General features: G+C 41.4%; 3 protein-coding genes across 5 annotated transcripts in view; all 3 read right to left on the bottom strand.

Moving 5' to 3' along the window:
- LOC118102985 (complement factor I) overlaps positions 1-1,789 on the bottom strand; it is a 5,394-nt gene extending 3,605 nt beyond the window's left edge. The window contains exons 1-5 of one of the 3 annotated variants that reach the window (XM_047338804.1): positions 1,556-1,789; positions 931-1,076; positions 553-706; positions 315-378; positions 55-217 (exon numbers count right to left, since the gene is read on the bottom strand). In XM_047338804.1, coding sequence (XP_047194760.1) covers positions 55-217; positions 315-378; positions 553-706; positions 931-1,076; positions 1,556-1,615 — 587 coding nt within the window. In that variant the 5' untranslated portion in view covers positions 1,616-1,789. The remainder of the gene's footprint in view (positions 1-54; positions 218-314; positions 379-552; positions 707-930; positions 1,077-1,555) is intronic. The other 2 variants (XM_047338805.1, XM_047338803.1) reach the window with 2 other exon arrangements.
- Positions 1,790-3,507: 1,718 nt separating this feature from the next.
- LOC118102902 (tetratricopeptide repeat protein 39B) lies at positions 3,508-17,418 on the bottom strand. The gene is made up of 19 exons (XM_035149501.2): positions 16,763-17,418; positions 12,385-12,419; positions 12,082-12,186; positions 11,741-11,872; positions 11,433-11,503; positions 11,263-11,330; positions 10,915-10,979; positions 10,615-10,720; positions 10,268-10,333; positions 9,965-10,073; positions 9,661-9,728; positions 9,416-9,475; positions 9,046-9,207; positions 8,783-8,874; positions 8,445-8,565; positions 7,412-7,523; positions 7,131-7,248; positions 6,845-6,961; positions 3,508-6,597 (listed from the first exon to the last, which is right to left on the bottom strand). The coding sequence occupies exons 1-19, from the start codon at positions 16,799-16,801 to the stop codon at positions 6,501-6,503; spliced, it is 1,743 nt and encodes a 580-aa protein (XP_035005392.1). The 5' UTR covers positions 16,802-17,418; the 3' UTR covers positions 3,508-6,500.
- A 291-nt stretch (positions 17,419-17,709) lies between these two features.
- psip1b (PC4 and SFRS1 interacting protein 1b) lies at positions 17,710-26,347 on the bottom strand. Its single transcript, XM_035149630.2, has 15 exons — positions 26,232-26,347; positions 25,622-25,770; positions 25,461-25,525; positions 25,240-25,375; positions 24,721-25,086; positions 24,378-24,548; positions 24,038-24,095; positions 23,176-23,894; positions 21,247-21,549; positions 20,974-21,027; positions 20,774-20,880; positions 19,384-20,695; positions 19,120-19,221; positions 18,712-18,964; positions 17,710-18,463 (listed from the first exon to the last, which is right to left on the bottom strand). Exons 2-15 carry the CDS (start codon positions 25,703-25,705, stop codon positions 18,444-18,446), a joined length of 3,750 nt encoding a protein of 1,249 aa, XP_035005521.2. The 5' UTR covers positions 25,706-25,770; positions 26,232-26,347; the 3' UTR covers positions 17,710-18,443.
- Positions 26,348-27,124: the final 777 nt, after the last annotated feature.

A 27,124-nucleotide genomic window follows, 5' to 3' on the forward strand; every position in this document is an offset into this window, starting at 1 on the left:
TGTTCATTCACATCTCACTATATGTGTGTTATATAAATACATGTCTCCTCTCACAGTGGATTCCCATGTTCTTTGCAGGCCACGTTAGCTGTCGCCATGTCCCACAGCTTACGACAGATCAGGTGCTTCTCAACACCTGTTTTGCTCTTGTCAGGAAGCGAGACGCTGACGACTCCGGTCTCAGAATCTATCAAAGTCCTGATCTCCAGATTATTCTCTGTGTCAAAAGAGAGAAAGATAACGGTAAAGTTAAATTAAAACATATAAACAACTTATATGATATATATGTGACAAATTCGTCTGTTAGAACGAACCTCCACATTTGTCACCAAAGTAAGACATGACAGGTTTCTTAGTCCGACAAGAGACCGCCATCACCTGGGAAAAGATTGTTATTGTTATTAAAGACGATCAGTGAATGTATATAAAGACGATCAGGTGGAGATAAACTTTGATAAACACACTTATTGTTTTGAGTTGAATGGATAGAAAACTATAAACATGATCTAAATCTAAACTTGTTTCTGTCCCTGTGGAACAGCGGGATTGAACCTGGCAGTAGGAGCGGTACGTCCTGTGGTCTCGACCACAAACCGCTGTCACGTCGTCAGTGGGACACAGATACGGAGGTTTACAGGAGCACTGTCCTTCGACGCAACGCTCCCACGGAGGACAGAACACCAGGTCACATGATGCACGAGTCAACCTGGTGAACACACACACGCCAACGATCTGAGTTTATTCACACACGTCATCACAGAGAATCTATTACAGATATGATGCTTTCACAGGCACGTCAGCATTTATCTTAAATAGATATAAATATATATATTTATCTATATATGTGTGTTTATAGATTTATAGTCTATATATAACGAACAAAAACAATCATGCGACCAATGAAAGAGGCTCAGATGGCCGGTTACTGACTTCTTGATCAGACACTCAGGTGAACCCAGGTACTTGTCTTCTTTTTTCTCAGCAGCTGTCGGGGTCGGCGGGGGGGAGCTGGGGACCTCAGGGGTCGATGGGATTAAGAACTGATGTATCTGTGGGCTCTGCTCTATTGGCCTCCCCTGGAGGAGAAGTGACAACACCAGCACATTATACACAGCAACAACAGTCATCCAACTTCAAAGGTCATATTTAAAGATACTTTTCATTCATTTATTAATGGTACCATTAGTTAGATCAGTTTGAATGATTTTAAACTGATACAAAATAAAATACAATGACCTCCAAGTGTAGCAGTGATGTCTAAATTATAATTATATAAATCAATAATCATAATGCAATGATAAAATACATATTAGTGAAACTATATTCTACTGTTACTTTAGTAAAAGGTTGCAGTACTTCTTTTTCTACTGCAGTATAATGTACATGTTATTATAAATACTATAATTCACTGTATTTAGCAACAACAGTATTCTACCTTCCAGTTTCTTCTGCTCTAAACAATATCAAATAGAAATAACTGGAAAATCAGATTTAAAAACAACAAATGAAACAAGAATAAAAAAACCTTCAAAAAGATTCAAAATGTTTTACTCACAGTTTCAGATTTAATGACGAGAAGAAACAGGGAGAGAAGAGAAACTCCGACTGATCTCATGATCGACTTCAGCTTCGTACAAAATTTTTTTCTCAGAAATGTTGCTGTGGATGAATAAAAATAAAGACTTACATCTGTGCTGCAGACACAGAAACAGTTTTGTTGGAAAACCCAGATTCCTGTAACAACTCAAACACATATGGTACACGTGGGCGGAGCCACTCCTGAAGGTCGAGGTTCTGACATCTGTTTTTTAGATTTCCTGCGAACATGAGGAACCAACTGATAATCTTTTGGCATTTAAAGTTTAAAATCCAAAAGCTATGATGTTGAATTAAATGGGGAAGCTCTGTTGGGTCAGATGTTCTCAAACCTTTCAGCCTCTGGCCCCAAAATAAATGCGCCAGAGAACTGTGACGCAAATTATCGTTGGACGAGGTCGAAGCAAACAAAGGAAATTTATTTGAGCTGGTTTCCAAAATAAATAATTAAAACAATCCCCTGCACATTGTGTAAATTGTCCTGCTGCACCTGATGCTGCTGCTAATCTCTCACTTTAGCAACATTTATTAGTTTAAATCTAACAACCATTTTCTGTCTTCTGTAACGATTATGGCTAAAACACACATATTTGATTTTTGGACATTGTGGCCCCCTCTCTGAGTCTCGTGACCCCCCACAGGGGCCCGGCCCCTAGTTTGGGAACCACGTTGTATTGACTCTGACCACGACCTTTACTTCTCCTCAGAGGCAAACAAGAAGTTAATATTTATACACAAGTTTCATTTTATTTTACATGCACTTGAAAATGTTGTTGCCTTTATATTGCCTTTTATTTTATTATACTTGATTTTGATTTATCATCTGTCTTCTATTCTCAACTTCTGTTATTAATTTACATTTGAATTTGCATCTACATCTTCTGTTTTGTCAACTTGTATATTCCCTTTAATAAAATGAAAGAAGTCACATCAAGAAACTTAAAAATAGAGAAATAGAAAATAAAACATTTTAAATAAATAACACATTTATTCTGTGAGGTTCTGTGTTGTTGTTGGTTCAGGTCACTGGAGAACACACAAGATCAACACGATGAATCAATGTGCGTTTGTGTGTCCACGGTGGTGAGATAAGGGAACGAGTGACACTGCACATTAATCCACAAGAAAAACGACGACAACACAAAACGACAACTTATGACGACTTTAATAAACTGCTGGAAATGAATTTCTCAAGCTAAAGATAATAAAAGACACAAACATATTTATTAAATCTAAATGTACAGTAACGTGATATGAATGTGATCTGACTGTTTTAGAGAAAACATGTTTTATTGTTGATGTTTGTCCAGTAAAATTTATATTGATATTCAGGCCACAGAATTCTCCATATTTATGAATATGACAGTTATAATAAACATAAATATCTTAAATTTAAATAGATAAAATCACAAACAGGATACATCAATCTAACACACAAATATATGCATAAATAACTAAAATCAACAAACACCTGATTGCACAGGAAGTCGGTAAAAAAGCCTCCAACAGCAACTCATCAAAATAACAGAGATCCTGGTTGTGACCAAGAATTTTATTCAAGCAGGATACAATTAAATTAATGAATTTCATTGGACAAATAAAAAATGCACGGTAAAGTTAACTTTTAAACTTAAGAGTTGTTAATCAGTTCTTTAGCATGTTTTTATTTTTTTTTATTATCTTTTTTGTTTGGAATAACTTTTCAAGACCTTTCGTGGAATCAGTTAAACTTTGTAAAATCTAGATTAGTGCTTTAACAAAATGTAAATTGCACTGTATGAAGGACAAGACATCTGACCACAACAGTTTAAATACCAGTAACTTCTTCTGTGGTCATTAGAAATCTATAAATTAACTGAAGAATGAAGAAATAAAGACTCAAACTCACAAACATGTGACAAAACACCGTGATCAGCGATGAACAAAGACCGTTTTCATTTTATTGCACCTTGTGGATCATCATCTGTAACCGTAAAGCCTGTAATATCATTTCCTTCTGTGAAACGTACACTATAGAATAAATTTTCATCTTAGAAAAAAAAAAGCATTAAATATATTTCAGAGTAACATGCAGAGAGAATATAGAAAAGCCATTTTAGAACAACAGTTTCATTACAGATACTCAGAGGCACTGACATGAGCACAAATGACACATGAGCCTTCAATGAAAAAAAGTTGCAACAGGGAAAAGTGAATATTTCTTTATTAGGACGACGCCAAGATTTTGGTTATTGATGTTCAGTTTACTTAAAGCTAATGTGTGTGAAACATACGTCACCGGTGCGTCGTCCCTGAAGAACTGTGAGTCGAGGCAGCACGCAACACAATATGATGCTGATTTCAAGCGTCACGCTAAAATATTAGCATAAACCAAAATCGTTAAATTTTAACCGCATTGAAAATGTTTGCAGAAAGAAAAAAGAGGCGTTACTAAAAGATTCTTTTGGTTTTTTTCAAAAGATCGACTGAAAATTTGTTTTGTGACTCGAAGGCGTTAATGAACACGAGCAATGAACTGGGGCGAGTAACATGCTAACATTTTGACGTTAACACACTGTGTTGCATGCTAATGTTAAAAGTTACTTTACTACTTTATCGTGAGAGGTAAGAATTGAAGGAGAGTATTTGTAACGTGATTCTGTTTTGGGTCAATGTGAGAATAAGTAAGTTTTGCCATCTTGGTTCAGACTACGCAGCCTCCGGGTTATTACTATATAATCCTAGTAATCTTAGGCACAACTCGTAACCATCAGCTAACACTGCACACGACTAAATCCACGTGTTATTGCACTGTGGAGGATTCTGGTGTCTGTCTTCATCGTTTAATATCTGGAGTTAATGGAACATCATAGGAATTATTGCCACAACTCTTTTAAGAACTTTTTGTGACTTTATCGGTAACAAACTCCAGAACATTTACTGCATTTGGTGAATTTTACTTTTTGGAAGTAAAGTTTCAGAGCACATGAAAAAAACTTACACTCAAAAACACAAAAAGGCACAAAATACAAACAAAAGACATCAAGACACACATATAATTTGGTCTTTAGGTTGATACATTCATTATAGGGAGAAGGCCAATTGTTGCCGCTGTCGCACTTATTGAAGTTGAATTCAACTCCGGGTTGAAACAAATCCACGTTCGTTCCAGTCTTTAAAATGGAAGCTAATATACAAATAAGGACGTTTTCTAACCTGAGAGTCTGAACCAAGCTTCACGTGTTTGTTCCATTGTTTCATTTGATCTGGTTGGTTTTGGTTTCACGTTGTACTTTAGCGCACGAAGGAATTTTGTCTGACTTACGTACGTCCTGTCGTCATCGTCTACGTGGGCTGCGTCTCCCTGTACCTGACTCTGATTGAAAAAAGACTGAAGCGCTTCATTTGGTAACAACATTATAGTATTACAACCAGCAGCAGCACCTTCAGGCGCGGTACTCCACAGTACTCCACAGTACTCCACAGTACTCCACAGTACTCCACACTAGTTCAACTGCACCAAATGAACGTCCTCGTGGTTCAAACAGCAGATTTCCAGCAGTGACATGAAAACGTTTCCATCTGTTCATCCTCCAAACCGACCAAATACAAAACCACTGTATCTTTTCAACAACATTGTGTTAATATTACATATTATTATATTACATGTACATCATGGTAAATAGTATCAAACTACAAGAAGCCAACACACATTTGCAGGATGATGGGGATTGATATCATAGATTGTGCTTCTTTTATTCATCAGTACATAAATAAACTGACGATGTTTAACATATATATATATATATTATTTAATAGAAATAGGCCTTGTCTTCCTTGGCTAGTCGGTTTATAATCAGACGCCGTACGTCCACAACAGTGGGAACGTTCGCAGCTCGACACAGGACGACGACTATCTTCTGTCTTTCATGAGCTTTGTAGACAGAAGGTTGAGTGAATGTGGATCGAGTGTAGTTTTAGTGAAGCAAACATTTGTCAAAGGCAGAACTGAGTCATGTGAATAAAATATTTTCTTTCAGTCAACAAAGAGCCACACGGACATGTTTCATTTCTACAGGAGTGAAAAATAAATAAATAAACGTCCTCATAAGCTGCTCTGCCTCTGAGAGATGAAACTGAAACTACACCTGGACCCTGAAAATGAGTGAGAAGTTATTTGACTCAGTAACAGCACAGATTCCTTTATACTGCTGCTAAATGTGTGTGTTTACAGCCATTTGCGTGTGTTGTGTGTGTGTGTGTGTGTGTGTGTGTGTGTGTGTGTGTGTGTGTGTGTGTGTGTGTGTGTATAAGCCACAGTTGGTGAGAAGGCTGTGATGACGTGTCCACAAAAACACTCATTTATGTATCATGTGTAGTTGTGGCATCATTTGAGATTTAAAAAAGGCAAAGTAAAAAAAAAACAATAAAGCTTTTGTGTTCCTGCCCCCTTCTATTAAATCAACACTATGTAACTTGTCTAGATCAACAGCGCCCCCTGCAGGAAACCTTCTCCACGTTCACAGTCACTCAACCATCAAACTCACTTTAATCAAGCTGCTGGTTTAAGGTAGAAAAAGTTACATCGTGTTGATTTCACATAAAAACACTGAAAGGTCTTCAGGTGAGTTGTACCTTCAGTTTAAGGCCGTGATTTGTTTCCTAGCAACAGAACCATGAATCTGCACATCCGATAAAAACCTCTGTGAGATACTAAACGGACGTCGGAGGCACAAACTTAAATAACCTCATTCTTCAAAAAAATAAATAAGTTAACAGATAACATTTCATAAGCAATAAAAAAAACAACCTGTGGTCATGTGAAAACCTCGACACACGTCGCTGCTTCATTCAGACGCGGCCACAGCGGAGTGGAGAATCCCTGGATTCATGTTTGCGGCTGCAGGACTCAGCGGTCAGGAGTATTATGGGGTGCCGACTGGTGATCCTTTGAGGCTGCTGAGGGCCGCGTGGATCCTAAAGTGCAGTCTGGACTCCATGGAGTAGTCCTTGTAGTTCATCCTGAGGAAGAGAGAAACAAATATCGATCGTCTTGTCACTTCGACAACATCTGCACACTTCAGGAAAACCACTCAGGTGAACTTTAATCAGGTTTGACCTCAATATATATGAAGGTACATATAGGTTCATACAATTATACAAACATATATGTATGAAGATATACAGAGATCGATTAAGTATATAAAGGTGTATATTATGCTATATTAAATATATTTTCAGGTAGTTTATACGAAAGATTTTTACTTACTTGGCATTTTCAATGTACGACGTAGCCTTGGTGAAATCTCCTTGTTGTTTATACAACAGACCCAACTCATAGAGAGTGAAGGGAACCAGGTAGTGGTCATATCTGATGCGACTCTCACTGAAAACACACACACACACACAGAGTTCATCTCACACCTTCACAAGATTAACAGTGTGTGTGTGTGTGTGTGTGTGTGTGTGTGTGTGTGTGTGTGTGTGTGTGTGTGTGTGTGTGTGTGTGTGTGTGTGTGTGTGTGTGTGTGTGTGTGCGTGTGCGTGTGCGTTACCTGGACAGGACCTGTGTGAAGCAGAGCTCAGCCTGCAGTAACCTGCCCAGATGTTTCAGACAGAGCCCCTTCAACATCTGGACCAGGCAGCTGTCGTCTGGATGAAACTCTGATGGGTCTGAATAAAAGAGACACACATGTCATGTTGTATCTCAGCAAACAAGGCCATAGATTTGCATATTTACGATAAGAGGATAATAACAACCCTGATTTACAGTCTAAGCACAGTATTAGTAGCACTGGTGCTAGCAGCAGCGCTGTTGTTGTTGTTTCGAACGTACTGGGGTTGTTGAGTAGCTGCTCCTCCGCCGCCTCGATGGTCACCAGTAGAGCCTCAGTGCTGTCGGGTCTTTTTCCCACGATGGTGAAACCGTTCCAAACGTACATCATCTCCTACAGAGAAAAGTGTTACTTCAGAATATATAAAACATGTTGATGATCGGCCAATTAGAGCTGTCCACCAGATGACAGAGTCTTCTGATGGTGTTTATTTGATTCAGATGTGTGTTGTTAGGATTTTAATAATATAATTAGACACTATAGCCCCGAAAAGGATCGATTTTACACGCACCATGTTTGTACCTTAACAGAAAGAATTTATGTTTTGTTATGTGTTAGGACTGTAATCCGTGGCATACAATACACTGTACTTAAACTTGTTCTCATACATAAACCTTTATATATATTACAGTATTCCTTTAGCTTTAGTCAACATCACACATACATGAATGCACTGTGCTCATTAAGACACTGTGACCTATGCCTTAGAAAGAAATCAAGAAGCTGCCCCAGCTTCTGAAGGCCAGATAGGAAAGGCGTTGTCTTGTCTGATAAATACGCATGCTTACACACACAGAACATACAGACGATAAAACAGGAACACAATGTTTCACACTCCAATGAACAAAAACACTGTGTCTGCAAAACTACTGAAGACTCACAAAGCTTCAGCCGGATAAAGGCTTTTTCTTAATACACAAAACTTAACACTGTCAGAATGTGAAGATTTGCCCAGCTACTATCAAAGGAGTGACGAACCTGGGAGCGGCTCTTCATCATTGGTGGATTCCAGTTCCAAGATGCTGGGACCACGCCTTCAACCTACTATTATAAATATTGCACCTGTCATCCGTTCGGGGCGACTCTTGACTACCCCGAGCTACGGACTAAAAGCCGAGGCTGTGCATTGAGTGCCCATAGCTATGCTGTACCTTTTCATTGCTTCTAAATAAATACTTTTTGAACTAAGACCGACCCTTCTCATACCTAAGGATAAAAGAACACGACAGTGTGTATGTGTGTGTATGTTTATACCAGAGCCGGGATGACCAGAGGCACGAGGTGAGCAGCTTTGTAGCGTCTGGACTTCCTCACGGCAAATTTCTCAGTTGGGATCGATTTCCCTGCCAGGCGCTGTTTCAGCCCCTCTACCTGACTGCACACGCACACACACACACACACACACACACACACACACACACACACACACACACACACACACACACTCTCTTTATATACAGTCGCTGATCGTCTGTATAATCATCTCAATATTGATTATTGTACATCACTGATTCATCCTTTCTCAAAGACTTTTCACCACAGATAAAGTGAAAATGTTTATGTTTTCAAGTTAAATATGTCGGCAGACTGACCTGAAGAGCTCCACAACGTCCTCCCCCGTCTTCTTCACTTCCTCCTCTGACATCATACTGAGGATGGCGGCCTTCTGGTACACATAGATGGCCTGGAGAGGGGAAAAAGTGGAGAAACTGGGAACGTCCCTCATCTAAATGATCTAAAAATGACTCTTTCAACAAACGTTTAAGAATTGACCTCAACCCTTTAATTGTCCAGAGGTTTATTTCTATCACAAATATAATTCCAGGCTCTCGATGTCCTGAGTTTGTGCATGTACCTTGGACCAGCGGCTCTCCTTGCACAGCAGGTCAGCGTAGTGGTACGCCTGCTGCCACTCCTGCTGGTACGAGTGGGTCCACATCAGCTCCCAGTAACAAAGATGGTGGATCTGCTTCCACTCCTGCTGGCTGCTGATACACTCCTCGTATCTGGCCCGGGCCTGAAACACACAACTCTGGTTAAAAGTCAGAACAAATACGTTGAGGCTGCTTCTGTGTGGACGGAAATATAGGAAGGAGAGTTTCAGACTTAAAAAAAAGACATTTGAAAAATAACTGATGTTCAAGTCCAAGGGTTTGGGAGTGTGTAATGTCAGTGTGGGTCCTCACAAGTATAGAAACAGAAAGGTGTGTATTGCCTTTACAGACCTTCTCGAAGTTCCCTCGCAGTGTGGAGATGCGCGCAGAGTAGAAGAGGATAATGGATCCCTGAAGGATGGAGACGATCATTGTACAACTTCTCTAATGTTTCACTTTCAGTGTTTCTACAGTTAAAATTCAAAGATTTACACTAAAATTGATGGTTATCATGAGTCTTTTTTCTGTTTCCAGCACATGAGACTAAATTTGGGCTAAATGACACATTTGTGTAGTCGAGGACTCAGTGGACTTACTTTGGGGTATTTGTGTTTGTACGGCTCCAACAGAGCTTCAGCCTCCACCAGGTTCCCCTCCCCGGTTCCTTATCAAACACAACATCATCAACAATGTTACCTTCAGACATAATCACATTCACAAAAACTAGCTGAGGACCAGAGTTTGACTGCGAATACTCAGTACATGTACCAAACAGGCTCCGATTGGAAGAATGCACAACTTTTGAGTTTATCAACACAAATCAAGGTACAGCTGTGGAGCCAGAAGATTCTGGTGCAGGTTAAATGTGTGAGAAAAGGTCGAGTGTGTGTGTTTTCGTACCAAGTATTAGAGAAACGTATGTGTGGTAGAACAGCAGAGTCAGAGCGGAGAGGATCGCCCGCAGACTGTGACCCGAGGCACCCTCTCTCAACTGAGACAAACCAAAGCCCTGCACGGAAACAGAAACAAATCTCTCGTTAACGAAAACCAAAGTCTTCGTTCAGGAGTTTCACAATAAGAGATTTTCCGTGGTTTATGGGCATAATCACCACTTTACTGGAAGACTTTTCAAGAAAATATTACCACACACACATTATCATTTATTAAAAGTCTAAAGGAAAATAAGTTGGAGGCTGAACTGACCCTGTTTCCTGAGAATCCAATAAACTCCAGCAACCTCAAAATCCTCTGAGGAAGGAGAGACAACATCTAAAGAGACAGACAGAGAATATTAACACATTATAATGAAACTGATAATATCGACTGATCACATTTTGACTTTAAACTGCATCTGAGAGAGTAAGTTTATATCTGTGATTCACCGATATGCTGATGACACCTAATCCTGTCAACAAAGCAGTTACTGTGCCAACCTAAACTAAATTAACAGACTAAATTATTAAAAACAAACAGTTAATGTTCCACTTAAACTCTTCCTGTGTGGGACGTGGAGGTGAACCAATCAAAGCAGTCGCTTTAAAACAACTCACCAGGTTGAAGGACCCGATGCCGAGCTTGACTCCGCCCTCAAACTGTCTGAACGAATCAGACTGGGCGGCCAGGTCCTGATTGACATTCAGCATGTTCTGACAGTCTCTATTGGACGACATGGAACATACACAATTAGACAAGAACATCTGGTTACAGCTGCATTTAAAACAGTGACAGTATGTGAGCTGAACTCAGAACAAGGCTTAGTGGACATCTATGAATCTACAGTACACATTTGTGTATTAGAATAATCAGCAAGTTATTATAATATGTTTTAATGTTTGGAATCAATCGCTCACTTGTAGATTTGGTAGCTGGTTCGGATCTTGATGCCTCCTTTGATAAAACTGATCATGTTTTCATCCTGGAAAAGAGAAGAATAATTATAAATGATCAATTATCTTAAAATCTTATCCACGGCATCTTCAGTAAAATCATCACATCAGTCTAAAGTTCCATTCAAATAAATATAATATTAGTTACCTTAAGTGCCCTTTTCTTTTTCTAATAATGTGTCTGAATCGTTTTACAAAACACATTTGTTTCTGGATAAAATGAAAATGATTCACAGTAGCAGGAGCTGCCGTCTAGTGGCCATTTGAGGAACAGCACCAAAGTTCCTTGTGTAATTTCACGTGACTTCGTACCTGGACAAACGTCAGCGTGGCTTTCTGCAGGAGACACTCGGCGTAGCAGATCTCCGCGTGCATCTCCTCTGCAAACACACAAACACACACAACACGATGACTACATGCTGCTCTTCCTGCAGACCGCAGCTGTCAATCAAACCATGTGGGCGGGACATGTGCCTGCTGACCTTCTTGCAGGTTGGACTGTTTGCTGATCAGACTGGACAGAGATCCAACCACTGAGTTCTTCTTCCTGAACCTGGAGCAACAGAAGATGTTGTTTATTATTTGTTATTTAAAAAGATTAAGCTTTAAACTCTTTTAACCTGCATCGGAGTGATCGTTTTCCAGCAACAGCTCTGGTTTATTCAGGGTTTTAATTTGGTTTGAACAAAGAGTCAGTGGAAAATGAGGATGTGGCTATTTCCTGGAGGCAGTGCAGTGAGTACAGTACCAGTTTAAACTCTGTTAAATATACCAGTAGGAAGTGTCTCACCTCTGACAGGTCTGTAACGCCTCCTTGATGGTTCCCATGGCGGTCTGGATGTCTCTGTGCTCAAACGTCATGGTCGCCTGCATCACCAGGATGCTGCTGTATCCCAACGCATGGTACATACTTTTCTTCCACCTGCACGCACGCACACACACACACACACAGACACACACATAATTATACCTTGTTATCATTAATCGTAATCGGATATTTCTGTAATAGACTCATATTGGACGATTTTTATTGGCCAACAGAAAAAACAGTTGGTAGCAGTTTGGTTTGGCAAAAGTACACAAACACACAAATGCACACACTGACACACACAGATATGTTGCCCTGGTTACCATGGTTTGAGGAGGTCCAAGGCCTCAGAGAACTTGTTGTTGAGCACCAGGTTGAGAGCACACTGAGTCTCCTGGATGGCTGTCTGCAGGTCCATGTGACACGCGCTGCACACGCACACACACACGGGATGTTAATATAAATCATTTATCAGAGGAGGAAGTGACTAAAAGTGAAAGAGACGGAAGGCAGACAGGAACTGATGTGCAGCTGAGAGATCATCATCTCTACACCCACCCACACACACACACACACACACCCACAGACGCACACACACTTAGCATGCATCTGTGTGTTGTACTCACGCAGGTATCCGGTCGTAGGCATCTTCAAAACAGTCCTAGAAAACACACAAGCACTGATTAGATTCAACCTCCAGATGAAAACAATATTATCAACACAATGAGCTGGACCAATCCTTTGTGAGGGGCAGACTAGCTGCTAGGTGTGGGTTATGCAAATGTGGGTGATTGTGATGTCACGTTACTCGACTCTCCAGGAGGTTGGAGAGGCCATAAGTGGGTGTGAAGGATCTTGAGGTTCGTCACACACATTCACTCGCTCCTCACCTGAACCTGAAGCACCACAACTAAATGACCAACTGTAAAGTCTGAACTGCCCTTTGACGTTGTGAGGACCAGGCCCCGAAAGTCCTCACAACAATGGAAAGACATGAACAAAACAACATATGTTCTATTTTTGCATCAGCAGGTGAACTTGAAGGCAACAGCACTGATTTCTCTCACACACACACACACACATACACACCCACACACAAACACACACACGGCCTCTGGAGCCAGGCTAATAATAGCAGCGGCTCCTTACATAATAGCAAACAGCTGCAGCCGCACACACTCGTCCTGCAGGCTGCAGCCATCGACCCACTGTCGTCACACACACAGACGACAACCCTGTGACCCAGACAGACACACTGCTGAGTGTCCACACAACAATCTGCTTTGCAAAATAACACATTTTATATATGAAATGTGTTTTCAAAGATTTGATCTGCTGCAAATACGATTTATCTCATTCAATAAAGAGCAGACGATGAAGGACGTAGAAGCAGTGAGGATTCACCGACTTCGTGTTAAATGCCCGAAAACGGGAATTTTCCTTTAAGTGACAGCCCCCTCTAGTGGCTGCAGCAATTTTGAGCAAAGGAGGAATTCAGGTCGCGTCATATAAAGAGCAACAAAGGTCAGAGTTCAGGGTGGATGATTGGATAATATGGGACTGGAGGTCACTGTTCAAACAAGTTTGTGGCCTCACATTCAGGAACTTTAACACCCGCTAATTATAAAAAGAGTGGGATCCTTTATTGGTCAGTACGAACAGGACGAATCACAGCAACCAAGCATGTTTCAGAGCTGATACGAGGACTGATTCATTTAGAGATACAAATAAAAAGGGGGAGGATGGAAGGAAAGATGGAGGAAGATTCTCACAAACATTGTTTAATAAATCAGTGTGAATCCAAACAAACACTCGTCCTCCTTCTTCACACTTCATCACTCTCTCTCTCTCTCTCTCCCACACAAACAGATGCTCTCTGTGACGTTCCCCCCCACTGTGTGTTATTATACTAGAATGTTGTTTAACCAGACGGTGAAGCACGTTAACACAATGGACTGAAAACTGAGATTTGCAGCCTGTGCAGTCGAGGAGGTGAAGAGCTTAACAAGATGCTCAAGATATTAATGAATTAAAAACATAATATGTATATATATATATTATTTCCTTGATCAATTCATGAATTCTTTAGTGTTGTTTGATCAACAGTTAAAAACAATAAAATATTCTTTACATTATATCAAACAGGAAGAGAAGCTTAAGTTGTCTAATTAATTAATCAATCATTTTTTATGGCTCTCTCATCCCTGTTGCTATGGTTACGCTTATTCCTAATTGGTTCTTATCCGTCACATGACTCGACTACCAGCGGTGAATACAAAGCGTTGCTAACACTTCCTGTCAGTAAATATTCCACCTCTCACTTTTCACCCTCGCTGTTCCTTCCTCGTTCAGAGCATTTTCTGTAACTAAGAAACCGACTGCAGAGGAGACAATCTACTTCCTGTTTACACCACATATCTGAATGGTCATGCAACGTGTTTTCAGGTGTGTTAATGTGGACGATTTCTGATACTGAGCTAAAACAAAGTTGTTTTAGTTTTAAAACATTTGCCTCAGGGACGAGTGGTGTCAGATGATATATTCCAGTGACTTAATAAACAGTGTAATCTGGTTCCAGGATGAAAACAAGAGTTGAGGAAAAAGCAGCCAGTGTATGTTATTACACACAAGGAGAGGTCAAAGTCAGAGGAGCTTCTCCTGTGACAGCAGCAGCTTCTTATCAATTAGTCAGAACCAACACACTGTGTCCAATTACCAAAGGGACACGTTAACAACAGAGGGAGGGTTGGAAACTCCCGAACAAATGTCCAGACTGCTCTTGCTGACCATTAAAACCTGTCAAATGATACAAATAGCTCAAAACATTATTAAAAAACACCTTAAACTCTTCCTGTGACCTTTTGAAGACATTTAAGAGCCTTAGAACCCACTTAAAGCACCTGAGGAATCCCTCACTGACTGATGGATCATCCTTAAATGCACAAAACCTTTCCTACAACACATCCTCTCAATATATAAGAAAGAAAATGCTAAAACCTAAAAATCTTAAGCTTTCTGAGCCCCAAAATTAAGCTCTTACTAATTCCTTAAGGGATTTTAGTGGAATTTCACTAAGGAATCCAAAGCATCTTCAAGCGCTTCAAGCCTTTGGGAGCTTTTAAATTCCCCCCAAACCTCTGGATTCTTCTCAGGGAACCAAATAAACCTGAAACCACTTTAGGTGTTCTTGTTATAATCTGTAGCAACGGGTCTGGATGACTTTTATACTGAAGTGCTCATAAGCAAGGTGCAGTTTTTATTCCTTAGAGTTGAGCTGCTCTCAACAATGGAAACTGTATGAAGCAGTGCTGTATTTACCCTTGGGGTGTTTTTTACATTCCATTTATACCTGTGGTGTTTGAACAGAAAGAATTACTCTTTATGTAAGAGTCAGAGAGTGACGTCACAACAAAAGGTCAAAGGTCGGAGCAAATGAATCCTCATCGGTCTCAGCAGAACGGACGAGACACGACTTCGGTCTGTGCTTGTGTTGCTTATTGTTGCGTTGCTGAGAAGTGAGTTCGGACAAAAACCTTCCACTGTGTCTAAGTTTTTTATTTAAACACAGCTTGTCCCACATCCCTCACAGCTCAACCTAAGTCAGCTGAATTCCTGTTTAATAAGATGAGCCGGACGCATGGAGGCTGACAGAGGAGGGTCTGTGAGCTCAGAAGAGGAGATGAGCTGACATGAGGCAGAAAAGCCCAAACACTCAGACTCCACATCGTCCACATGAAGAGTCAACAGTCTGTAGAGCTTCTGCAAACACAACACATTTCCTGTAAAGTAATAAAAACCCTTCATGACTCATGTCTTCTCATCAGGTCCCACGTCAAAGCTCAAACTTCCTAAAATTACATCATAAAGCATCTAGGACATGTTTACTGACCCTGATGACAAACTAAATGACATCAGCTTCTCAAGGTCCTCGAGACCTTTTTAAAAGCCATAGACACTTGTGCAAGGATTTATCGGACAACCTGGAAAACCTCTTGCATCTCTTCAACGATCCTGAAATGGCAGTGGATGGACCTCCACTGAAGGATCACTAGAACCTTAAAGAACCATGGAACCACGTCAATCTATAGATCCAGTGAACCACTGGAGCTTTGGGTCAGTCGTCTAAATCCTACTCAAAGACATCAGAGATCTCACTTAGCACCGTGGAACCGGAAGATTTTATTCATATCGTTCAGTCGTTCTGCATCAGAATAAACCTGAATGTAGGTTCGAGCAGCAGAAAACAACCCTGGTGCTCTCATTCAGTTTCCTGTGTTTGTTGGGGAGAAAACAGTCTGTGGCTGAAATCAGATCTGTCATTTACATAAGCCCGCCCACACACACACACACGCACACACATAAACACACAAACACACAGGACGGATAGTGTCGCCTCACTTAAATCTGATTATACACTGCAGGTAGTTAAATACAATGGTCAGCAGTCTGCAGCAGAGTGACAGTGAACTGAAGACAGCAGGAACATTATGGTCTGTCCCTGTCAGAGAATCATGTGATGAAGAAAATAAGCTGCTAATGAAGGCAGCGAGGGAAACTGTGAAATGCAGCGAAGTCAGAGGTCAACAGATCGATACAGATCCATCGATCCAAACACATCCATAGATCTGTTTGGATCCGGAGTTACAGTGAAACGAACTGTAGCCTCCAGAAGAACCGTGAAGGTTAAAGTATTAAACAGCTGACTGGACCAGACTGGTGTTCCTAATAAACTGAAAACAGAATGAATGTGGGATGATATCAGGGGATGATATCATATAATATATAAACCTAATTGATATAAATAACATAAAACCACAAACACAAAACAATAAATAAATAAATAAAGTGAGTATTATACACTGACATTATAGACATCTTATTCATTTACTATCATAAGGTCCTTAGAGTCAATATGTTGTAGGGGTATATAGGAACACAATGATGTTGAATATATCATATCTATAAATGAATAAAGTATATAATGTATAAATGGAGGGGTCCCACCTCCTCCTCTCCGCTCGCTCCGTTGCCTACGTGGGCCATGTCAGTGGCTGTCCTCTCTCAGGTCCGCAGCTGGTTCCTCATGTCACAGCACCTCCAGATGTTTCCAGCTGTTTGACCCAAACGACGGATTCTATCGCTTGTAGCGCGGCTCCGGTTCGGCTCCGTGTGTCGGTGACAGTCCGTGGGTTCGATTCTCCGCCGAATGGGCTTTTTCCGCGAAAACACACCGCGAAAACACACACCTCCAGGCTCCCGTAGCTCCGCCCCCACACTGACACTGCTAGAGAGAAAGAGGGAGGGAGAGAGAGGGAAAGAGGGAGGGAGAGAGAGAGGAGGGATGGAGAGAGAGACAGAGAGACCGTATGACCACATTTCTTTAATGTCATATTTAGGGCCAGAGCACCGACTGTGAAAAGGCCCTATTGATTTTCATTTTGGATTTAGTAGCTATTTTGGCCATTTTAGACGTTGTATATTTTAAAGAAACTCCTCCTAGAGCTTTTATCAGATCAACTACAAAATCAGTGAGTGCCATCTTAACAACATGGAGATTAATACTACTTAGAGTTTTGAGTTTTCGTCACAAGGTGCGACCGTGGTGTGGCGTCAAAGTTTAACGATTCGCCATCAAAACACGAGGTTGTTGTATCTCGGACAGACTGTTTATACTTCCCTCGGTGCACAAAACGCATGCAACGCTCTATTCTTTGACTTCACATCTAGCTGTGTATCAAGCCTCTTTCTGTTGCACACTAATGCTTTGGTTTATTACACTGAGAACTTGAAACCCCATGAATAGAACCATTTTCTACCACATGAATTCCCATAATATGATGAATATTCCTTTCCCTTTCCATTCCCCCTGCCCAAGCTAGTAAGAACTGTACTCATGATGTCATATGATGTCGTCACGTCTGTGTGGGTTTTCCTCTTTGTGCTACGTCGGGTTTGTGCGACACTTTTATTTAAAAAAATTGTGGAGGTAAAAATTACAAATGTACAAAACAGAGTCACCCACTTAAAGAAAACAAATAAGAACAGGAACATCTCACTGGGTCACAAGAAAATACACAATAAAACATTTTACTGTACAAAGTGTTTCAATTTAACAGCTACAACCCTTTGTTACCTGTTGTGGAGTGTCTATGAGCAAGGCACTACATCCACCGCAGCAGTGCGAGTACGAACGTTCAGGTTTTAATGAGGCTATTTAATGCTTTAACGTCAGGTTCAAATCTGCTGTAGTAACGTTCAACCTGATGAATAAAAAAATGCACATGATAAATAAAACTAGACTTTCCCATCAGCCATCTGTCCTGATCTAACGTTTTGAGGAAAACAGGATTAAAATACAACTTAAAAACGAGTGTTTTAGTGGAAGAAGAATAAACACTGTCCTGGTGAATATGAGTCAGTCTACAACCCAACTACAATACAAACAGTTTGTACAAGTGTATTGAACGTTAACGAGAGTTGACACGTAAACATGAACGACACCTAAAGATGAACAAACTGTACAGGAAATAAACACCAGCAGCTGAGCAGGTGATAAACTGGTGCGTGTGTGTGTGATGAGGTAAACGGTTGTGCACATTCTCATTGTCAGGGAAACGGTTTCACATCAACACCCCCCTCAGCAGGAAAATGGTTCAGTCCAGGCGACTTCAGGGACATTGACCCATCAGGACAAGCCCACTGGAGCTGGAGGGGACAAGTGGACAATATTTAAGAACTAAATATAAACAAAATTGATTTTTTCATTCAGTCGCTTTACAAATAATATCAATTATTTGATAATTATCAATCGTCATTATGATTACTGTGTGAGAAAGTACATTATTCATCATCATGGAATTAAAAAAAATCAAACAAGGTGAAATTCCAAATGTTTTTCGGTTGCAAAACTAAAAAAATGGTCTAAATCTTTGTCTTGAAATTACAGTGATTACCATTTTCTATCTGCACCTCTTCTTCCTCCCCTCCTCCGTCGTTCCTCAACCTCTCCTTCACCTCCTTCACTCCCTCCCTCCTGCAGAGCTCCACCCTCTCAGCCTCCTCCCGCTCCTTCTCCTCCAGCAGCGAGCGCAGGAAGGCGGCGCTCACCACCTCCTCGCCCTCCCCCACCAGGAAGGTGTTTTTGAAGCGGTTGTACAGCATGGAGGCCTTGTCCATGATGGCCTGGTTCGCTTTGTAGGAACGCATCTACACACACAAAACACACAAAAACACATTAAAATACAAACTACAATTTCATCTGATGGGAGACAAAAAAGCAGCTAATTCTCCATTTGAATTACCTTGAATCATGAAATATTAGTTAGGGTTAGTTATTAATGAACAAGATTGTGCGTTTGTACCTTTCTCAGCGTGGCGATGAGCTCGCTGTGTCTCTGGACGTGTTGAGACGTCACGTAAACCATACTGAGCTGATCCAACGCCGTCAGACACTTCCTGATGTCCTGGAAGGAAGAAACATTGGTCGATGCTCCAGGAAATACATTTACATAATTCATTTTACATTTTACAGTGTAACACTCGTTAAAAAGATCAACCTGAAAATGAGCAGAATATGTTTCCTTAAAAAAAAATAAACAGGACGTAGAATTGTGTGTTTGTGTTACCGGCTTGTCGGTCTTCAGAGAAATCCTGATGTCCCCGTGGATTCTGTGCAGAGTCGAGTCCGTCAGCGTCATGGTCGAACTCTTCTTCTTCTGCTGCTTCACCTCCACCACCTTCCCTCTATCTGAGTCACTCTTCTCTTCTGCGCTCTTCTTCTCTGGTTCAGCTTCTTTGCTGGTTTCTGCCTCTGCTTGTGGCATCTGCTCCGCTCTCTCCGTGGTCGCTTTGTCGTTTTCCTTCTTCTGAGTTTCCGTCTCCTCCGTCTTCTTTGCTTGATCTGTGGTTTTCTCCTCTTTCTGCTGCGGCTCCTTCTCGTTCTTCTCCTCTTTCTTCTTCTGTTCTCTTGCTTTTTCCACCTCCTTTTCCTGCTTCTCCTCCTGAGATTTCAGAGTTGCTCTCTGTGATTTTTGTTCTTCTTCGCTCTTTTTCAGCGCCGCCTCATCTTCACAGCTCTTCTTTCGTTTCTCCTCTTCATCACTGCTCTTCTTTCGTTTCTCCTCTTCATCACTGCTCTTCTTTCGTTTCTCCTCTTCATCACTGCTCTTCTTTCGTTTCTCCTCTTCATCACTGCCCTTCTTTTGTTTCTCCTCTTCATCACTGCCCTTCTTTTGTTTCTCCTCTTCATCACTGCTCTTCTTTTGTTTCTCCTCTTCATCACTGCCCTTCTTCTCTTCTTCTGTTGTGTTCTTGTCTTTTTTGTCATCCGTCGTTGCTCTTGTTCTTTCAGATTCACTCTCAACATCTGAGCTCATTTGCAACTTTTTATCTTCCGATTTCTTCTCTTTCTCCGTCTCCTTCACGTTTTCTGAGCTCTTTTCCTTCTCTTCTATCATTTTCTTGTCCGTCCTCTCCTCTTTCTTCTTCTTGTCATCCTCCAACGCCACCGCCAGTGTTCCTCCCATCATCGTCTTCACCTGAAACTTTGTTCCCTGTCCAGGCGTCGCCTTCACGATCTTTCCGATTATTTTTCTCTCCTCCTTCCTTCCTTCATTTTTCTGCTGCTGCATTTCTTCCCCTGTTTTCTCGATCACTCCCTCGTTTTTCTTTTCCTCCACATTCATTTTGTCTTCGTTCTTCTGTCCACTTGGCTTTTCTTTTGTTGTCAGTTCTTCTGTTGATTTACTCTTTGCCTTCTCCGCTGTTGTCTTGTTGTCGGATGTCTTCCTCTCGTTCTTCTCCTCTTTCTTGTTGACATCTGTCGTTTTTTCCATCTTCCTCTCCTCCTCCTCTGTCACTGTCTTTCCAACGTCTTTCACGCTCCTCTGACCTCCTCTCTTTTTGATCTCGATCTTCTTTGCTACGTACCCGACTTTCCTGATAAGAACAGAAAACAAAACTTAAACACTTTATCTAACAAACTCTCTTTAACTGATGCGTTTGAGTTTTTCTTACTGCGTGTTCTTCGTCTTCTCCCTCCTCGTCGTTCCTCTTCCCTCCTGCATCAGACCTCGCAGAGATTTTAACAATTTCTCCCTCTTGGCCGCCAAGTGGCGCTGTCGCTGCACATAAAAACAAAAAGATAATTCCTTGAAATTCACAGAAATGTTTTAAAACGTCTTCATATAAGTTTTTTAAAAATATTTTAGTTTTACCTCCTCCTCCACAGGAGATCCGCCCTTCTCCTTTTCTTCTTCTCCATCCTTTGTTTTCTCTTTTTCTCTGCTCCTAGTTGTTCTCCCTCCTCTCTCTGATGTATCTCCAGTTCTCTCCTCTTCTGTCTGCTTCTTCATCCCTTCTTTCTTCCTCTCTACACCTCCATCCAGTTTATTCTTCTCCACCTCCTCCTCCTCTCTCATTGTCACCTCCTCTCCTTCCTCTTTCATTTTCTCTCTCTCGGTTCTCCTCATCATCCTCACTTCTCTTACGGACAGTTCTCCAATTTTCTCCTCTTCGGTCTTCTTCTTTATCGTCTCTTCTTTCTTTCCTTCTATACCTCCATCCTGTTTTTTCTTCAACTCCTTCTTTGTCCTTGTTGCCTCTTCTTTTCCCTCGTTGCCTTCATCCTTCCTTTTTTCCTTCTCCTTTTCTGTGCTCCTCATCGTCCTCCCTCCTCTCTCCAGCTTTTCTCCCGTTTTCTCCTCCTGCATCTTCTTCGTCATCTCTTCTTTTTCCCTCTCAACACCTCCATTCACCTTTTTCTTCTCCACCTCCTTCTCCTCGCCTTCATCCTTTGTTTGTTCCTTCTCAGTTCTCCTTGCCATCCTCAATTCTCTTTCTGATGTTTCTCCAGTTTTCTCCTCCTCTGTCTTCTTCATCACTTCTTTCTTTCCTTCTACACCACCCTCCTGTTTTCTTTTCTGCACCTCCTCCTTCTCTCTAGCTGTCATCGTTTCTTCATCATTAGTTGCATCCCTTTCGGTTCTCCTCATCATCCTCACTTCTCTCTCCGAAGTTTCTCCAGTTTTCTCTTCCTCCGTCTTCTTCCTCCCCTCTTCTCCCTCATGCTTTGTTTTTTCCCTCTCTGTGCTCCTTGTCGTCCTCCTTCCTTTCTCTGATGTTTCTTCAGTTTTCTCCTCCTCCGTCTTCTTCAGCTCTTCTTTCTTCCCCTTGACACCCCCATCCTGTTTTGTCTTCTCCACATCCTTCTCCTCTCCTTCATCATTAGTTTTATCCCTCTCGGTTCTCCTCATCATCCTCACTTCTCTCTCCGAAGTTTCTTCAGCTTTCTCCTCCTCCATCTTCTTCCTCCCCTCTTCTCCCTCATGCTTTGTTTTTTCCCTCTCTGTGCTCCTTGTCGTCCTCCTTCCTTTCTCTGATGTTTCTTCAGTTTTCTCTTCCTCCGTCTTCTTCATCTCTTCTTTCGTTCCTTCTATACTTCCATCCTGTTTCTTTTTCTCCGCCTCATTTCTCTTTGTCTCTTCTTTCTTTTCCTCTTCTTCTATATCCTTCGTTTTCTCTCTCTCTGTTCTCCTTGTCATCCTCCCTTCTCTCTCTGATGCTTCTCCAGTTTTATTCACCTCCATCTTCTTCATCTCTTCTTTCTTTCCCTCCTCTCTCTCTGTTCTCCTCGTCATCCTCCCTTCTCTCTCCGAAGCTTCTCCAGTTTTATTCACTTCCATTTTCTTCATCTCTTCTTTCTTTCCCTCCTCTCTTTCTGTTCTCCTTGTCATCCTCCGTTCTTTCCCCAACATTTCTCCAGTATCCTTCACCTCCATCTTCTTCATCTCTTCTTTCTTTCCCTCCTCTTCTTCTGTTCTCCTTGTCAGCTTCCCTTCTCTCTCTGATGTTTCTCCAGTATCCTTCACGTTCATCTTCATCTCTTCTTTCTGTCCCTCCTCTCTTTCTGTTCTCCTTGTCATCCTCCCTTCTCTCTCTGATGTTTCTCCAGTTTTCTCCTCCTCCTCCATCTTCTTCATCATCTCCTCTTTCTTTCCTTCTTCACATCCATCCTGTTTTTTCTTCTCCGCCTCCTTTGTCCTCTCTTCTTTCTTTTCCTCCTCTTCTTCATCCTTCGTTTTCTCTTTCTCTGTTCTCCTTCTCATCCTACCTTCTCTCTCCGACGTTTCTCCAGTTTTCTTAACCTCCATCTTCTTCATATCTTCTTTCTTTCCCTCCTCTCTCTCTGTTCTTCTTGTCATCCTCCCTTCTCCAGTTTTCTTCACCTCCATCTTCTTCATTTCTTCTTTCTTTGCCTCCCCTCCTTTCTCTCTCTCCGTTCTCCTTGTCATCCTCCCTTCTCTCTCCGACGTTTCTCCAGTTTCCTTCACCTCCATCTTCTTCATCTCTTCTTTCTGTCCCTCCTCTCCTTTCTCTCTCTCTGTTCTCCTTGTCATCTTCCCTTCTCTCTCCGAAGCTTCTCCAGTTTTCTTCAACTCTTCTTTTCCCCCCTCTCCTTTCTCTCTCTCTGTCGTTTCTCTTGTTTTCTCCTCCTCCGTCTGCTTCTTCATCTCCTCTCCTTTCTTCCTCTCCGTCATCGTCCTCCCTTCTCTCTCCGACATTGCTCCAATTTTCTTCACCTCCGTCTTTCTCTTCAACTCTTCCAGACTTTCAATCCTCACCAACACCTTTACTTTCTTCATCACCTCCTGCTCTTTCTCTTCCCTCTTCCTCGCTTGTTCCTCCTCCATTCTTCTCATCTCCTCTTTCTTTCTTTCCTCATCTTCCTTCTTTGTTGCCTCCGTATCTCTCGTGCTTCTTGTTCCTTCGCTCTCTGCGCTCGTTTCTCTGATCGTCCTCTCCTCTTTCTTTCCTTCGTTTGTTTTCTCCTCCTGTTCTTTCTCGTCTCTCTTCGTCGTCATTGCTTGAGTTTCAGTCGTCATCATGTCTTTCTTTCCTTCTACACCTTCATCTTGTTTTCTTTTCTCCTCTTCCTTTCTTTTCACTCCTTGTCTCTCAGACGACTTCACCTCTGCTGTTTTCTCATCCGGCGTCTTCTCTTTTCTTATCTCCTCCTCTTCTTCTCTCCTCCTCTTAACTCCTCGACTCTCTGCTGCACTCTTCTCCTCCTCCTGTTCTCTCCGTTCTCTGTCATTTCTGGACACTTGTGTCTCAGAGTTTTTCGCTTTCTTACCAGCTGCAGAAAAACAACAGAGAATTTATCAGATAATTATTGATTATTAGCATGAGGGAATTGGCGTCTGGGTCTGGATATATTCTTTATATACAATCATTAATCGTCTTTGTCTAGTTATATATAAGCAAAGTTGTGTTTGTTACCTGCAGGTGTCGCTGCAGGACTGTCAGATGTTCTCTTTCTGAGCTGCTCTGCAACGACCTGGAAAACCAAACACACCAAAAATCAGGCTCCGCCCACACTGAAACATTTTAGTTTTAAAACTCATCACTGTTGCTATGGTGACACCCAGCTGACTATTTCAGCCTCTCAATCAGAGACTTGTGTAAACGTCACTGGTCTCGTTTTAGTTTGAAGACTCCAGGGTTGTGTTTTGAGTCTGGACGAACAGAAAAAGCAACTTATATAAATGCTGACGCAGACGCCCTCTTCCTGATCCTTTACAAACCTCTCTCTTGTTTATTTATTGGTCGGTGTTTGTACCTTGGGCTCAGCTTTTCTGCTCCTGGTCATGGTGGGACTTGTCGCCTCTGTTTTATCTTTGTTGTCTGTCGCTGCGGTCAGAGCTTTGACGACGCTCTGAGTTTTTTTCTCGGCTGTAACTTTGCTCGGAGTCGTTGTAGATATTTTTGTTTTCACCACGTTTGCTGTCGTCTAAGGAAACAAAACAAGATACGTAACATGTAGTTATTTACTCTCAAAAGGAAAGTTTGATTAAAGGTTTAGTTGTAGTTAAATCCTCAAATAATTACATTATTGTACATGAATGGCTGTTTTTTAAAGTTACATAGTGTTGCATTAATTCAGGTTCATGTTGAACACTTGCCTCCTTTCCATCTCTTGCAGTATTTTTTATTCTGCTGCCCCCTGCTGGTGGATCTCTGCTTGTTGTCACCTCTGACTCGACCTTCCTGCTTCTCGTCGTCACTGAGGAATCTGTCGACGTCTTCTCAGGAGTCTGTGTGGACTCGACCGTTTTCTCTGGAGCGGATCTTGATGAGGCTCGTGTAGGAACCGTTTCTGTTTGACTTGAAGCTTTGATCGGAGAAGCTCTAACTTTACTGTCGACCTTCGCAGCGACGGGTTTACTCTGAGATGATCCGACGGACGAACTTTTAACTTTGTCCTGTGTGGTTTTCACTGCAGACGTCGATTTAGCAGGTGTCGTCTGCGTGTTGGTTTTTACTGGTATCTGTAAAATCAACAGAGCATATAAAAATATTAAAAAAGATTAAACCAGGAATCAATGACTGAATATAAAGAGGATCAGTGAGTATATAAAGATATGAGATAAAATAAGACATGAACTTAGACACATTAACATCAGAGGGTGAGAGACACTCACTTTGACTTTACTCCCGATGTTGGGTGTGTTCTGGATTTCCCACATTCCCTCAGCGAAGCCTTTGATGCGAACACCGCTGCCGTACTTTTTCTTGTTCCCGACGTAAGGAACGACATTCTCTACGGGGAGACTTCCTCTGAGGGGGTAGACATGGACAACCAGACTCAGTCGGTGCTGTCGATTTGTTCTTATGTGTAAATGATGAAACTGTGTGTACATACATCTGATGAGTCCCGAAGAAGAAGACCGGGATTCGCTTCTTGTATCCCTTGTCAGACTTGCAGACCTGAATATACACACATTAAATTAAATATATTAACAACAAACGATCGATTGCCGTGCTTTGTATTTTCAGTGTGTGTGCGTTGTGATTCGTCCGTACCCTGGCGGGCCAGTGAGGGAAGCCCTTCATCTTGCCGAACACCAGGTCTCCTGGTTTGAAGCTGTCATTGTGTTTCCCTGGCATCTTGCTGTTTCAGAGGGAATCGAACCAGCAGCCTGTGGACGACTTGGTGTGTGTCTGACGCTCGGCTGAAAACAGAGGAGGCATTAAGAGGTTTAACTCACATGATTACTCTCAACGTCTGTGTTTATTCTTCTCATCACAACTGAAGGTTAAAAACTTTCTTACAATCACATCATAGCTCTGTGATAAAAAGTTTTGCACAGAGTTAACTTGGTGCAAATTATTTCCTTTTGCTGTAACATAGTTTAATACACAATAGATTAAAGTTGGGCTGTTGTTTTTCTGTCAAAATAAAAGTTATTTATCTTGGTGTTCCGGTTGTTTGCTGGGCTGTGACGTCACACTTCGTTAAATCCGCACTTTCGTTTTTAGCTGCACGTTCACCCACTGTTTACAAATACAGGCACGTTAGCACAGAGGCTAACTCGGCTAGCCGCAGTTAGCTCCAACAGGAGGCTTCGAATCTCAGCGCCGCGTCAGTTGCGTCATTTTGTTCGTTAAACAGGAAATAAACACGCAAACTCACCGGAAACCGAGCGACGGTCGCGTGAGATCAGAGAAGTGTTTCCTCCCTGCAACATTTAGCTTCTTTCTACTTAGCTACGACCCACGATCGGCCGCCATGTTGGAGGAAATGCTCCTGTCACGTGATCTGCACTGCGTTCCCGCAAGTGGTTGGAGCGGACCAATCAGAGAGGAGAGAGGGGGCGGCTCGACTGTACCATGTTGAGGAAAAACTGAGGGATGGAGGGATCTCAGAATAACAATTTATTTATTGTTCAACCAACTTAAAATGAAAATTTCAAGGCGGCTCACAAACGCATTAAATCTGTGAACAGTCAGAGGAACATGGTCAATATTAGTCAATTAACAGTAGATTTTCATATTAATTTGTTTTGTCGTAAAGTTTTGTTTAATCAAATAGCTTATTTTTTTCCCCGTCTTTTAATTAAGAAAATTTTAAGCAAAGCTGCAATCAACTATTATTTTCATTATCGGTACATCTGATAATTATTAAATTACTCAAATATAACATATCAGAAAATGTTGAAAACTGTCATCATAACCCAAACATACATACAATATAATACATACAATACATAAAATAGTTTTATCAAATATTTTTAAGGCACAATAACCCACTATTGAGGGATTTATTTTTTCTTTCAATCCAGGAAGCTTTTGAGATTTAAATGTTATCAGTAACTTTACCTCTTTAAATCAGATCAAACTCTCTGAACTGTGCAATATTAATTTCTGTCAGTGCAATTCAATGGTTTATGTGCAATCCATATCACTGTACATGTACTGTACTGTTTACACTGTGTATATCAGTTTTTATTCCATCTATATTTTGTATACTCCTTATACTTATAGGTGTTACTTTACTTCCCTTGCTGCTGTAATACTGCAACTTTC

This window comes from Hippoglossus stenolepis, chromosome 23 (genome assembly GCF_022539355.2).
Source record: "Hippoglossus stenolepis isolate QCI-W04-F060 chromosome 23, HSTE1.2, whole genome shotgun sequence".
In the NCBI taxonomy this organism is placed as follows: Eukaryota; Metazoa; Chordata; class Actinopteri; order Pleuronectiformes; family Pleuronectidae; genus Hippoglossus; species Hippoglossus stenolepis.